This window comes from Micropterus dolomieu, linkage group LG05 (genome assembly GCF_021292245.1).
Source record: "Micropterus dolomieu isolate WLL.071019.BEF.003 ecotype Adirondacks linkage group LG05, ASM2129224v1, whole genome shotgun sequence".
Classification (NCBI taxonomy): domain Eukaryota; kingdom Metazoa; phylum Chordata; class Actinopteri; order Centrarchiformes; family Centrarchidae; genus Micropterus; species Micropterus dolomieu.
Window position 1 is genome coordinate 25,579,918 of NC_060154.1, and position 13,799 is coordinate 25,593,716.

Consider the following 13,799-nt stretch of genomic DNA (forward strand, 5'->3'; position numbering starts at 1 on the left):
GGGAAGGAAAAGATGTGGTAGAAAAAAAGTGTACAAGCAATAGGGATAACCGCACCCTGGAGAGGATTGTGAAACAAAAGACACAGCGTCAGAAGCGTCTCGCCTGGGCTAAAGACAAAAAGGACTGGACTGCTGCTGAGTGGTCCAAAGTTATGTTCTCTGATGAAAGTAAATTTTGCATTTCCTTTGGAAATCAAGGTCCCAGAGTCTGGAGGAAGAGAGGAGAGGCACAGAATACACGTTGCCTGAAGTCCAGTGTAAAGTTTCCACAGTCAGTGATGGTTTGGGGTGCCATGTCATCTGCTGGTCCACTGTGTTTTCTGAGGTCCAAGGTTAACGCAGCCGTCTACCAGGAAGTTTTAGAGCAGTTCATGCTTCCTGCTGCTGACCAACTTTACGGAGATGCAGATTTCATTTTCCAACAGGACTTGGCATCATACTCATTCATACTTTTCAGTTGGCCAACATTTCTAAAAATCCTTGTATTGGTCTTAAGTAATATTCTAATTTTCGGGGATACTGAATTTGGGATTTTCATTAGTTGTCAGTTTTAATCATCACAATTAAATTAAATAAGCATTTGAAATATATCCGTCTGTGTGTAATGAATGAATTTAATATCCAAGTTTCACTTTTTGAATGGAATTACTGAAATAAATCAACTTTTTGATGATATTATATGACCAGCACCTATAGAAGGGGGAAGTCAGTGCCCTGTTGACCTCACATTTGATATTATCTCATCCAAGCACCTAATAAGTGTTTTTTATGGTGATTAAGTCTGCTATGGTATTATATGCACTATGTCTTATATTTCTACTGCACCTTCTTCTAGACAGAAGTGGAGTTCTGGGTCTGTGTTGGTGTTGATGAGCTAACTGTTGTAGGTCATTAAAGACATAACGAGCACTCAGTCAAACACAGCATTGGTATAGCATTCACCATCGATAACAGTTGGCATTACTGTGCTTTAAAAAAAAGTTTTCTTGTCTCACTAGTGATTTGCAGACTAAAAAAGATAAAAGTGTTGTTTAATAGGTTTGTACTTTTTTATTCACTTATCTTCTGTGGAACAGAAATGATCTGCAGTGTTGTTAGTGAGGTTTTTTCCCCACGGGGGGGGGGGGCACAGTAAATAAATACAATGGCAACAGACCAACTCTCTTGAGTGTGTTTCTAAAGCAGACTGTCCAAATCAAAGAAACATTCTGAACTAAGAGCCAATCTCCGGAGACCAGAGCTAAGTTGTCCTTGGCTTTGCTCCTGTAGGGAGGGCAATGAATGGTAGCGAAGAGAAAGAATGAAGCCTATCAATGCTTCTAATAAACCCAATGTTTTTATGTTTACGTCACAGATTCCTCTTCATCCAGTGCCAGATGTTTTAGTACATGAAGTTCTAAACCTGGCATTCAAGCACTTTAAACACAAAGAGGGGTAAGTAAGCATCAACACTGCGAAAAACCAATGACAGAGACGAATAACACCTAAATAAAAAGTGTTGATGAATAAACACTCTGCTCTCACATTTGGGTTTGGCTATGCAGTTATTTATTCAACTGCCAAAACACAATCAACTCTCCTTGAGCAACTTAAGTCAGCCTCAAGTAGGCACACTTGAAAGTTCTTCTGTTGTGCTTCTGTCAGCACAATGTTTTCCACAAAAAAAGACATCTGTTTAAGACTTGATGACACATGCTTCAATTGACAGGTACTGTGGCCCCAACACGAGCAATGTGCATATCATCGCAGACCTATATGCTGAGGTCATTGGAGTCCTTACACAGTCTAAGTAAGCAAGCTTATTTCTGCCTTTTTGCTGAATACTGGCTAAATTGTTCACACCTAATCACTTTCTCAGTCACCTCCTAACCCCTCTCATCTCTTTGGGGAGTGTTGTTGTTGTTGTTTTTGGTAAGTGTATATGTATGTATCGTTGTGTGCTCAGGTTTCAGGCGGTGAGGAAGAAGTTCATCACAGAACTAAAGGAGCTGAGACAAAAAGAGCAGAGTCCGTATGTAGTCCAGAGCATCATCAGTCTCATCATGGGCATGAAGTTCTTCCGGGTTAAAATGTATCCTGTGGAGGATTTCGAGGCTTCTTTTCAATTCATGCAGGTAAATTATAGTTGTCTGTTATGAATATTTGCCAGAGTGTACCTGTAGTATATTTGGTTGATATGGGTGGGTGGGTGTGGGTGTGTGTGTGTGTGTGTGTGTGTGTGTGCGCTAAATTGCACCAGGCAGTTTTTTTTTACTGCTGGCCCTTTGTTCAAACTCAGCAGCTCTCCTTAGCAATGTCTCATAAAGCTAGATGAGTAATGATCAAAGGTGAGGTTCGCCAAGAATTGAGTGTATGTGTGCTTCTGACTTTGCTAAGAGCTATGAACGGAGCAGTAGCCTTTTCATTAATCTCTGTATAGCTGGTAAAAACACACACGCTCTTTAAATTACCTTGATTTCCTAATGTGTTAATGGGACATTGTGGTTGATTTCCACCAGTCCGTTTTAGTGCATATCATGGTTTCTCCCTATATGATGATCTTTTAGAGGCTGCTCAATATAGGATAAATTTTGTATTGTTATTTACAAAACTAAATTCTTAAATCCAGGTTGCTCCTATTAATGTCAATAATACAATTAAACCAGCGTTTCTTGTCATTTGAGCAGCAGTCTTTGATTCTGCACGTGTTATTATGAAAAAAGTCAGCAAGTTTGCGAGACGCTAGCTTGTACATATCTTAGGACCGAGGCAAAAGCGATGCTGCAGGAATGGAGATACAAATCCTATTTGGAGTTCATAACAAAAACCTGCCTTAGGGTTAGCAGTGTAATTTTATTAATATTGTATGTGTATGTCGAACTTTACCATCTCCTGCCAGTTTGTCTCATGATTATATATCTTCTTTGTATACCTCATCCATGTGTGCCTTTGGTATCCTTTCTTAGGAATGTGCTCAGTATTTCCTAGAAGTCAAGGATAAGGATGTAAAGCACGCTCTAGCAGGCCTTTTTGTCGAGATCCTCATCCCTGTCGCCGCTGTGAGTAACACAAAAGTTCCAGACACAAACACAGTTCCAGTTTTACTCTACATTAATGAATCTCTGTATGTAATTTTTTCAATGTGAGGTTCATTAATGACTTGTTCATCCTCAGGCGGTAAAAAATGAAGTCAACGTGCCATGCCTGAAGAACTTTGTGGAGATGCTGTACCAGACAACGTTCGACCTTAGTTCCAGAAAGAAGCACTCTTTGGTAATAATTATACCATCCTAGGTTTTTTTTTTTTTTTTTTTTTTTTTTTTTTTTTTTTTTTTTTTTTTTTTTTTTTCTGTCTTCCTCCCCACCCATATCACTATTCACTCTGCATCTTTACTACTTCCTTCTCCTATTGTTTTACCCTTCCTGTATTGTGTCAACATTTCTATTGTCCCTAGCACACCCAGTCTGTCATTATCATCCAGAAATGTTTGACTTTGAATATAAACACAGCCTCCCTGTTAGTCCATTATGTTTAATGACCAACTGCCAAACTGTCTTCAGTTTTTTCTAATATATTGAGGTCTTTTTAATGTATGCTTGTATCTCTTGGCCTGTCTTTAGCGTGTATTTGGCCCCCTCCCGCCCCAAACTACTTATCCCTTTGCATTTTATTTTGTGCTGACACTGTTCTATCTATCTCCCCAGGCTCTATATCCCCTGGTGACATGCTTGCTATGTGTTAGTCAGAAGCAGTTCTTCCTCAACAACTGGCACATCTTCCTCCAGAACTGCCTCTCGCACCTGAAGGTACTGCCAGCCTTAGCCTTTACCCCTAATCCATTTCAGAAAGTTTGTGCTCTAAAGAGTAGCACAATAACTGCATTCTTCAGATAGTATTGTAACGCGCCATATTTGGCTTGACAATGCCTATTTCAGCTTTAACTTCAGAGTTCTTATGACCTTGTGTTATGAATCCTAAAATGAAATTTTGGTGTTCTTGGTCTTTGTAAATAGTGACATTAATCACTTTTCCCCAACAGATTGATTGAAGGAATCAATTAAAAGGAAATTAATTATTGGTATTATGAAACTCCATTGTTAGTACAAGCTGTGAAACCACTGATTGTAGAATTTGTCTTTGTTGTGAAGGGTGTGCTCTGGTTCTGTCTAAAGATAATAATGCACTTTCCCCTACATTATGAACAGCCAGATCTGTACAGGAATAGCACTTGATTTAAAGAGGTAATAATAAAGTCTTTGTTTTAGAAAAACTGTAATTTAAGCTGAAAATGGACAAAATACAAACGCATAATAAAATTTTATTAGGTGTCACTAATAATCACAAGTGTAACCTTAACTAATTAATAGAGAATGAAATGTGTAGCGTCTTTAAACACAACCTCCAAAATGTCCTACATCTTAGCTAATGCATTTTGCATATTCTGTTATCTCAAGTGCTGTTTTAACTCAGGTCTGTTAATGACTCCTTGTAAACCAATTACAAACAGATCAAACCTACTTTCCTCCTGTCCCTGACCATCATGAAGCCAGTTCAACTCAGAAGCTCATTGACAAAATTACTGCCAGACTGACTGACTGATCCAATGACTTTTCCATCCTGTACTGATTGCCCTCTGTGGAGATTATATGATCATGTGGTGAACAGATTTTGTGGTAGTTTACATCTTTGTGATGGTGATTTCCGATGGGTTTTGAATGGCCGCCTGTCCTTCTCCGTGATTTCATTCCAGCATTCTCTTTCACCATTGTAATTGTTTTTCGATTTCCTTGATTTGAAAATCGTAACCCGTCAGTTTTTGAGCGGTGATGCTGATTCTTTGAGATAATTGTATGGGTTTGTGTGGCTTGAGTTCAGTGATGATTTAAGAGATTTAAGGCATCTTATCCAACCAGTTATTTTAACCCTGTGGCTGCTCTTTAAAAATGGTCCAATAGAAAGACCAATAAATTGCTTAAACTAGCTGTTATAAAGTATTTTGGTTCAGAATAGAGTTTCACAATAAGGCAATCAGCATTTCTCACATTTGAATGTGAAACTTAATTTATTTGATTGCACTATGTCGTTAAGTAGTATATTTTCAGATAAATTGTTTATATTTATTTATTTGAATTTACACCGAAATACAGTAAGACTAACGTCGAATAGATTACTACTTTTAGGAATATTGCACTGACAAGTGTTTGAATAATTGTATTTTCTGAAACCTGATTAAGGTCATTACAATATTTTACAAACTAATGGAGTTTATAATTTATGCCATAATTGGGTAGCACCACTTCAAAGTAAGATCCCCACAGGGTTAAAATACAACAGTTTTTATTTTGAGTGTGCTTGACATGGATCTGAATTGACTGCTGACTTGGGTGTCGCTGATTGTCGGCTTTGTAGGTGAAACAGGCTTCTTTTTTTTTTTTTTTTTTTAAGAAACACTTCCATTCACATCTTTAAATGTGCTTTTCCTCATCCTTCTGTGTTCCCCTTATATCCTCCTCCTATGTTTACTGTATGCTTTCTGTCCCACTCTCTGATTTCCAGGCCACAGCACACCTTATTTTGCTTTGTTTTGCACTTTTAAATTAAGATTTTTCTCACTCTATGTTGACACATGTAATATCACTTCAAATACAAATGGACTGAGGTTTTTTTGTATTACTTGCATATCACCAATAATTACACTAATAAATCCAAATGGCACGATAAACAGTTCAGTTTGATTTCAGTAAAATAGTAGAAAATAGATTTTATTTACTGTCAGGGTTACAAGAGATGGACCACTCTTGTCATATTTGTTTAGGTTATGTTTTTATTTTTTTCCTGTAACTTGCATGTGTCCCTCCCCAAACCCTACATTCTTTGTCTCCTGTCATTTTGATCTTTTTCTCACATTGACTCGCTCCAGATGCCGTCTAACAACAGCATCCGAAAGCAGATTGAGACGCTGCAGGTGAGTTATTTGGCGTCAGTGACCTGCTGGGTGCTCCCATTCCTTTTAACGATCAAGGTCCTGACCAGGACGTAGGGTAGTACAGCTCTGCCTGCTTGGCTAATGGGGTAGTGAGTTGTTCTCTGTAGTGACAGTGACAGATGAATATGTGAACTACTTGTAACTTGTGATGTTGCCTTAGGCTGTGGTGGCGGTGTTGTTGAGGAGGAGCTGGTTTGTGTTTATGGGCAGTGGTGATGACTTTTTTCTGATATGTAGTTACATATTAGATGGATAGATGTTTACTGTAGATGTTTATGTTTAATGGGGATGCTCAGTATACTAGCCAACTTATTAGTATTGGGGAATAATTGCTTTAGAATGTGTTGTCTATCTGTATGAGGACTGATTGCAAAATTATCTCCATGATATCAGGCCTATTTGATATGAGGATGGTTCAGCTGTAATTACAAGAGTGTAACTACGTCAACCCTGCAATGTTAGAGATTTAGTTTCTAAAAAGGTATGTTTTTAGTCATCTGCATCTACATGAAGCAAAACAGTAACAGCAGAACTAGACATGTATTGGTATTGCAACATTTCTGTTAGCCAAAAATAAATACTATGCAATGTTAATTAGAAATTTCAACATTTTGCATCCTTAGTTTTAATTACCAAAGGGTCAAAGAAGGTCATAGAAGCATGGCAAGATAAATTCATTCGGCTATCTTGGAATAAGGTGTTATTGCAGTGTGTTCTGGCAGCACTACATTTTGTTTTTCTGTTGGAGTTGGTAATAGGCTGGCTGGCTGACTGCCACACTGTGCTCTCAGTGTTCTTGTTGCACAATGCAGTACCTGCCGCATTGGCTGCTGACATTAAGGAGTATTGTTTTTATTAAATCGTTAATCGACAGTGTGTGACAGACAGCCTTAATGTGCACAGCTCTGAGGTGAGAGGTGGATTTTGTTCCTCCCAGCTTTTCAGCAAAGATCTAGCTCTGTTATGCAGTGTGTTGTCTTTCAGTCCCCTACTGCAATTAACACATTTGTGTGACGTTTAAAAAGTTAGATTACTGCAGACCAAACCAGGTTGAATAAATGCATGAAAACACAATTTTTGGGTCATCATGATCCGTTGTTCAGCAGCGGATGTAAGGCTTAGCCGTGGATGGGGGGGAGGAATCATTATTTTAAGAGTTGGCATAAATTGAGAGTCATATTTTTCCAAAATTGGAGTCAGAAAAGTGAACTGTGTGTGAGGTCTTTTTAAATAGAAACTCTATTATTCATTTACCTTCCTTTTTACAAGCCATTTTAGATTATTAAATCTTACATCATAATAATGTTTGTGATTTTAAAACAAAATAATGAAAAAGCGCCCTAGCTGACAGTTGAGTCTACATATATTTGTGCTCAGTGATGACTGTTTTGTGTGACTGTGACTTGTTGAGTTGCATACAGAAACAATAGACATATGGTTGCAGTACGAAAAGGGAAGACTGGACTGTGGTTTGCAATCCAACATAACAAAATGTCAATTTACCCAAATAACACACAAATATAATTTGGTTTTATTTTCCCCACTTTTGAGAGATCTGCCCGAGACCTGTCTGCCATCTGTTTTTACTGTATAGCACGCTTAAGCCCAGCAATGGCCTGCTGTATTACAAGTATTTCCACTGTACCCTCACAGTAAGGGATATCTGTGCTAATCTTGGGGCTGAGCCAGGCTGTGATGATCTCCGTATTTAAGATTCTTAAAAGTTCTTGTTGAGTTCTATATCAAAATATGGTTTTGTTGGTTAATCTGTTATTTAAGATAGAGGAATGGTAAAATGAGATGCAGCGACAGTGTTGTGGTGGCGCAAACCACAAACCTCCATGCCAATTAGGTAAAGCTGTCCTATGGGAATCATGCACTTTGAACATGGTTGCTAACCGTATGGCCCTGTGCACGCATCTCAACAATATGGGTATTCGTCATAGCAGGTAACTTGGTTGGTCAGTCCCAAGAAATTTAATCAGAATCAAAAATATTGACTAAATTTAGCCTTAACATGTTTGCAGTGACTGTCTCCATACTCAGCATTTATTCCTAAAAGCTTTTTATTGTAGTTTTACTGACGAATACATGTTACAAATTCAGTAAGCTCCGCGATCATCAGACCACGTGGGACGGTTCAGACGTCAGTCTGTGTGTGACTCATTAGAAATTATGCACAGAGACTGAAAAAAAGATCATATCAGTTTTGTGCTCTATTTGAGTTTTACATATCTTTTTACATCCACAGAACAAAGATCCAAAAATGTCCCGTGTGGCGCTGGAGTCGCTCTACAGACTGCTATGGGTCTACATTATCAGGATCAAGTGTGAGAGTAATACTGTCACACAGAGGTCAGTTCAAGGACCACCTCACTCACACACACACACACACTCTCACACACACACACACACACAACCTGCTTCCAATCGATGGCTGTCAACTAAAAGTCATTTAAATGTTGCCGTTTGCTGTTCAGCACTAATTGAACTAAAAATATCTCCCCTTTTCCTAGTCGACTACTCAGCATTGTTTCAGCACTTTTCCCTAAAGGCTCCCGGAGTGTGGTGCCCAGGGACACACCCCTCAACATCTTTGTCAAGATCATCCAGTTCATAGCTCAGGTAAGCTTAGGGTATGAATTTAAATATGTGGATTTCACAGCTGAGCTAAACCTATGGATACACCATATAGTAGCTGCGTGTAAGTGACTGCTGGTTTGTTTGTTGTAACAGGAAAGGCTAGACTTTGCTATGAAGGAGATTATCTATGACCTCCTGTGTGTGGGCAAGTCGCACAAAACCTTTGCCATCAATCCAGAGGTAAAGTGGAGACAAGGCTTCTAATAATGTTGAGTCGGATATTCTGAGTGTTGGTGGATTCTCTCTTCCATTTCATTCCTCTCAACCTCTCCCTCTATTCATTCCGCCAGAGGATGAATATTGGTTTGCGAGCCTTCTTGGTGATTGCCGACAGCCTACAGCAGAAAGATGGGGAGCCTCCTATGCCTACGACGGGAATCATCATGCCCTCTGGGAACACTCTGCGTGTCAAAAAGATCTTCCTCAACACCACTCTCACTGATGAAGAAGCCAAGGTCATAGGTAGGTTGGATTCTTGAAACTTGACTTTTGGAAATGTTAGGAACTGTGTAATGACTCTGCTGGGTGTTCCCAGGCATGTCGCTGTACTACCCACAAGTAAGAAAGGCCTTGGATAACATCCTGCGACACCTGGACAAGGAAGTGGGACGCTCCATGAGCATGACCAATGTACAGATGTCCAACAAGGAGCCTGAGGACATGATTACGTATGTAACCACAACCTGTATTTGAGTTACTCTTGTGTTACTGTGCGTGGCTGTGTGTATTTCTGACCTGTAGCAGGTTTTCATAATCGGTTTCATAATCACAGGGGAGAGAGGAAGCCAAAGATTGATCTGTTCCGTACATGTGTGGCCGCCATCCCGCGACTGATACCAGATGGCATGAGCAGACAAGACCTAATAGAGCTTCTAGCCAAGTAATTCACCCTCCTCAAACCCTACAGACACACTACACAATGTGCAGTAGCTCAGGTGGCCTTCCACACATCTTTTAATGTCTTTCTCCCTGCTGGCTCCTTCTTCTCTAGACTGACCATCCACATGGATGAGGAGCTCCGTGGCCTTGCCTTCACTACCCTTCAGGCCCTGATGGTGGATTTCCCAGAGTGGCGGGAGGATGTTCTCTCGGGCTTTGTCTACTTCATTGTCCGAGAGGTGACTGATGTCCATCCCACACTTTTGGACAACGCTGTCAAGATGCTACTGCAGCTCATCAGCCAATGGAAGCAGGCAGTTCAGAGCAGCAATAAGAGCCATGATGTACAGGTTGGTCGAGAAATCTCAGCTTATTAAGTTAATTCTGGTCATTTTTGTTTTTTACGTTCATCATTGTACTTGGCACCTTATGATATTTAGGGACATATGCATCAACAGTTTCGAATGTTTTTAACTACATGTTGTTTTAAACAGGGCTCAAGCAGCGGGCGTTCTCTGTCCCTGGAGCGTTCTCCTCCGTTAGGTGTGCTCCATGTGGTGGAAGGTTTAGCACTGGTGGTGCTTTGTAGCTGCCGCCCTGCCACACGCAGGCTGGCTGTTAATGTCCTCAAGGAGGTCCGTGTGCTGCACACTGCACTGGGCATTGGCAAGGTAATTACTTTAGACTCACAGTGCATTTCGTTGTCACTGACAAATAACAGTCAAATTTGTATGAGTCTGCAGAGGTACAACTAAGTACACTGTCTTCTGACTTCTGTCTCCATCTTTCAGGGGGATGAGGAACTGGCCATTGATGTAATGGATAGATTAAGTGCATCAGTGTTGGAGAGCTTCATTCATCTCACAGGAGCTGACCAGGTATAAATTCCTTCTCTTATTTATGGAATCATAAAACGTGTACAAATACTCTGAGACTCAACTCATCTCCCTGTTTTTTTCTCTCTCTCTAGACCAACCTGCTGTACTGTCCCAGTGGGATTGATCTTCAGACACTAGCAGAGTGGAGCTCATCTCCCATCAGCCACCAGTTTGATGTGGTGAGCCCCTCGCACATCTGGGTGTTTGCCCACGTTACTCAGGGCCAGGACCCCTGGGTCATCAGCTTCTCCAGCTACCTGCGGCAGGAGCACCTGCCCAAACATTGTCCCACAGCCCTCAACTATGCCTGGATGTTTGCCTACACCCGCCTGCAGCTGCTGTCTCCACAAGTTGACATCAAGTATGTTTCCACAAGGCCTCTCTGTCCGTTTGTACATCAATGTTATTGTGTGTTTTTCTGTCATTGTGGGTGTTTTTATTATAGTTACTTTGAAAAGGCCTGGTGATAATGTCTTTGTCATGTCATGTGCTAGAATTGTAGACTAAATACTTTCACCCAAATAATACTAGCTTGATGGGCTTGACAAAAAATAAATAAGTGACAGAGACTGAGTTAGCATGTAAGGGCCTTGACATGAGCAGACAGAAGGCAGCTACTTCCTCCTCTGAGCCTCACAGTTCAGTGTTGTTCTGCCCTTTTGATGTCATTAATCTCTGACCTTTCCCATGTGTCTACTTGCAGTAGCCCCATCAATGCCAAGAAAGTGAACAGTCTGAACAGCAGTGACTCCTACATTGGTCTTTGGAGAAACTACCTGATTCTCTGCTGCAGCTCCGCCTCCTCCTCCCCCTCCATGTGTTCGTCATCCTCCACCTCCGGCTCTGTCCGCTGCTCCCCGCCTGAGACGCTGGCGTCCACGCCGGACAGTGGCTACAGTTATGATTCAAAGGTCAGGAGTGCCTGCAGAGACAACACTGTATTATGCACACACAGTTACAAGGGCTTAAATATACAAAAATATCTTGCTAATCTCCAGGTCTGGAAATGTTTGGAAGTTGTGCAGAAAGCAAGGAAAAGATACAGGACTGTCGCATAGTAGCAACTGATGATGAAATGCTAGAAGACTTATTTATTTTTACATTTCAGCCTTGACATTGTCTTTCTGTGACTGTTAATAGATTGTTGGCACTCCGTCCCCCTCCTCGCTGTTCAAACACATTGTTCCAATGATGCGCTCTGAGAGCATGGACATCACAGAGTCTCTTGTGTTGGGTCTTGGCAGGACCAACCCCGTGGCCTTTAGGTACACAACACTCAACATGATCCATACACATACCTTGGTATACCTTTTTTGGAGGATTTTTTTGTTTATATTTACATGTAACTTTTCCATCCTTCAGAGAGTTGATAGAGGAGCTAAATCCCATCATAAAAGAAGCTCTAGAGAGGAGACCTGAAGTAAGTGCAGTTAGTCAATACCTTTGAAACCTTTCTGTCACAGTTCTGTATTTATCAAAAGACAATTTACTGAGTTAAAATGCCACACTGTTTACCCTGCAGAACATGAAGCGACGCAGGCGTCGTGACATCCTCAGGGTCCAGCTGGTCCGGATTTTTGAGCTGCTGGCTGATGCTGGTGTCATCAGTCAGATGTATGTAAAACACCACAAATTTGGGCAATATGATTAGGAATGATTGCACTTTCAAATATGTAGTTACTAACATAATCTTTTCTTTGTTACTTTTCTTTTTACAGAACCAGTGGAGGGTTAGATGGAGAGAGCCACTCTCTGAACAGTACGCTGCTTGAGTATGTTGATCTGACCAGGCAGTTGCTGGAGGCTGAAAATGACAAGGACTCTGACACACTGAAGGACATTCGCTGTCACTTCAGTGCACTTGTTGCCAATATCATTCAAAATGTCCCAGGTATATCTCTTACGCACTTGCACACTCATTTCAGCAAGTTTAACACAGATTATTTGCACTGAATGTCCGTCTAAAGTTGAGTAATAAAAGTGTATTAATTTTGTTGTTGTATTCAGTTCACCAGAGGAGGACCATCTTCCCTCAACAGTCATTGAGACACAGTCTGTTCATGCTGTTCAGTCACTGGGCTGGACCCTTCAGCATCATGTTCACTCCCCTGGACCGCTACAGTGACAGAAATATGCAGATAAACCGCCATCAGTACTGTGCTCTGAAGGTACACACAAACACACACAAATATATAAATGTTGAAATCTGTTCAATGTAATCCTTGCTTACTGATAACTAACAGCCTATTTAATGTTCCAGGCCATGTCTGCAGTGTTGTGTTGTGGACCTGTAGCTGACAATGTTGGCCTTTCCTCTGATGGCTACCTCTACAAGTGGCTAGACAACATCCTGGATTCTCAGGACAAGAAGGTACGAGAAATGTTACTATTTCAGCAGTTTGCCAGGGCATGTGGGTGAGTACTGGATATTAGGGTTGAGGTAGCAGTGTGCATCGCTTGAACATCTAATAATCAAACGGAAATGGAAAAGTACTCACCTTCACTAGGATATATTGGCTTACATGCAAAGGCAACTCTTCCATGTTTGAACTTGTCAGTCCTCATTAAAGCATATAAATCCTCTAACAAGGTCATGGAAAACATCCCATACGATGTAATCTCAATGGATGAATGTAATTGTCGTAATCAACACAAGACAAGTATATAATAATAATGTCTCTATTGCTACAACTAGACTAAACATCATATAACATTTGAGTGATTGGTTTGGTCTGGCTGTACTGTTTGCCTTTTTGAGGTCAAAGTTATGCTGTACAGGTTCATATACCATGATACTAGCACGACACAGTGGTGTTCAGAGGTACTACAAGTGGTCAGTGCCAAATGGTTTAATTCCGATAAAGGCAACTTTTACCCTCTCATCAGTTTTTTTAAAAGATATTACTCCCTACTTTTGAGTGACTCTTAAAACAAAATGTAGGATTCTTCATGTGGTGATCCATATTTAGCATCTACATCTTTGTCATTGAACAGTCTGTATTAGTAGTTCTTATGGCGGGATTGTCTTAATAAATATATATATATATAATATATATACAGCTCACAGCACATTTTTCCCATGCTGATGTTACTAGTGAATACTAATATTAGATATTGAGAAATGGGTTAAAGTGATCAGGATTACGTAGTTGACTGTTGAAAGGAGTGAATCCATGGTTCTCACAGTTGCTGCGTGGTGTCTTCTAGGTTCACCAGCTGGGTTGTGAGGCTGTGATGCTGCTGCTGGAGCTGAATCCAGAGCAGAGCAATCTCATGTTTTGGGCTGTGGACCGCTGCTACACCGGCTCTCGTCGCGTGGCTGCCGGTTGCTTTAGGGCCATCGCCAATGTCTTTCACAACAGGTACTACACATTCCCAGCTTCAGCTTGAACTAATTTTTGTGGGTTTGTTTGTCCATCTGGAGCCAGCGAAT

At 40.7% G+C, this 13,799-nt stretch overlaps 2 protein-coding genes across 13 annotated transcripts in view; both read left to right on the plus strand.

The window, feature by feature from the left end:
- LOC123971410 (cytoplasmic FMR1-interacting protein 1 homolog) overlaps positions 1-13,799 on the plus strand; it is a 1,205,200-nt gene that overhangs the window by 366,875 nt on the left and 824,526 nt on the right. The gene's annotated exons all lie outside the window — the stretch shown is intronic.
- The window catches only part of fryl (furry homolog, like), a 68,001-nt gene that overhangs the window by 29,740 nt on the left and 24,462 nt on the right, over positions 1-13,799 (plus strand). For 9 of the 12 annotated variants that reach the window (XM_046050177.1, XM_046050176.1, XM_046050178.1 and 6 more), the window contains 25 exons: positions 1,355-1,434; positions 1,709-1,789; positions 1,946-2,114; positions 2,946-3,038; positions 3,154-3,252; positions 3,685-3,786; positions 5,901-5,945; positions 8,218-8,321; positions 8,483-8,591; positions 8,703-8,789; positions 8,900-9,071; positions 9,145-9,277; positions 9,382-9,489; positions 9,601-9,838; positions 9,983-10,159; positions 10,280-10,366; positions 10,459-10,727; positions 11,070-11,277; positions 11,507-11,631; positions 11,729-11,786; positions 11,889-11,980; positions 12,085-12,257; positions 12,374-12,534; positions 12,627-12,737; positions 13,574-13,728. In XM_046050177.1, the coding sequence (XP_045906133.1) occupies positions 1,355-1,434; positions 1,709-1,789; positions 1,946-2,114; positions 2,946-3,038; positions 3,154-3,252; positions 3,685-3,786; positions 5,901-5,945; positions 8,218-8,321; positions 8,483-8,591; positions 8,703-8,789; positions 8,900-9,071; positions 9,145-9,277; positions 9,382-9,489; positions 9,601-9,838; positions 9,983-10,159; positions 10,280-10,366; positions 10,459-10,727; positions 11,070-11,277; positions 11,507-11,631; positions 11,729-11,786; positions 11,889-11,980; positions 12,085-12,257; positions 12,374-12,534; positions 12,627-12,737; positions 13,574-13,728 (3,236 nt within the window). The remainder of the gene's footprint in view (positions 1-1,354; positions 1,435-1,708; positions 1,790-1,945; positions 2,115-2,945; positions 3,039-3,153; positions 3,253-3,684; positions 3,787-5,900; positions 5,946-8,217; positions 8,322-8,482; positions 8,592-8,702; positions 8,790-8,899; positions 9,072-9,144; positions 9,278-9,381; positions 9,490-9,600; positions 9,839-9,982; positions 10,160-10,279; positions 10,367-10,458; positions 10,728-11,069; positions 11,278-11,506; positions 11,632-11,728; positions 11,787-11,888; positions 11,981-12,084; positions 12,258-12,373; positions 12,535-12,626; positions 12,738-13,573; positions 13,729-13,799) is intronic. The other 3 variants (XM_046050172.1, XM_046050173.1, XM_046050175.1) reach the window with 1 other exon arrangement.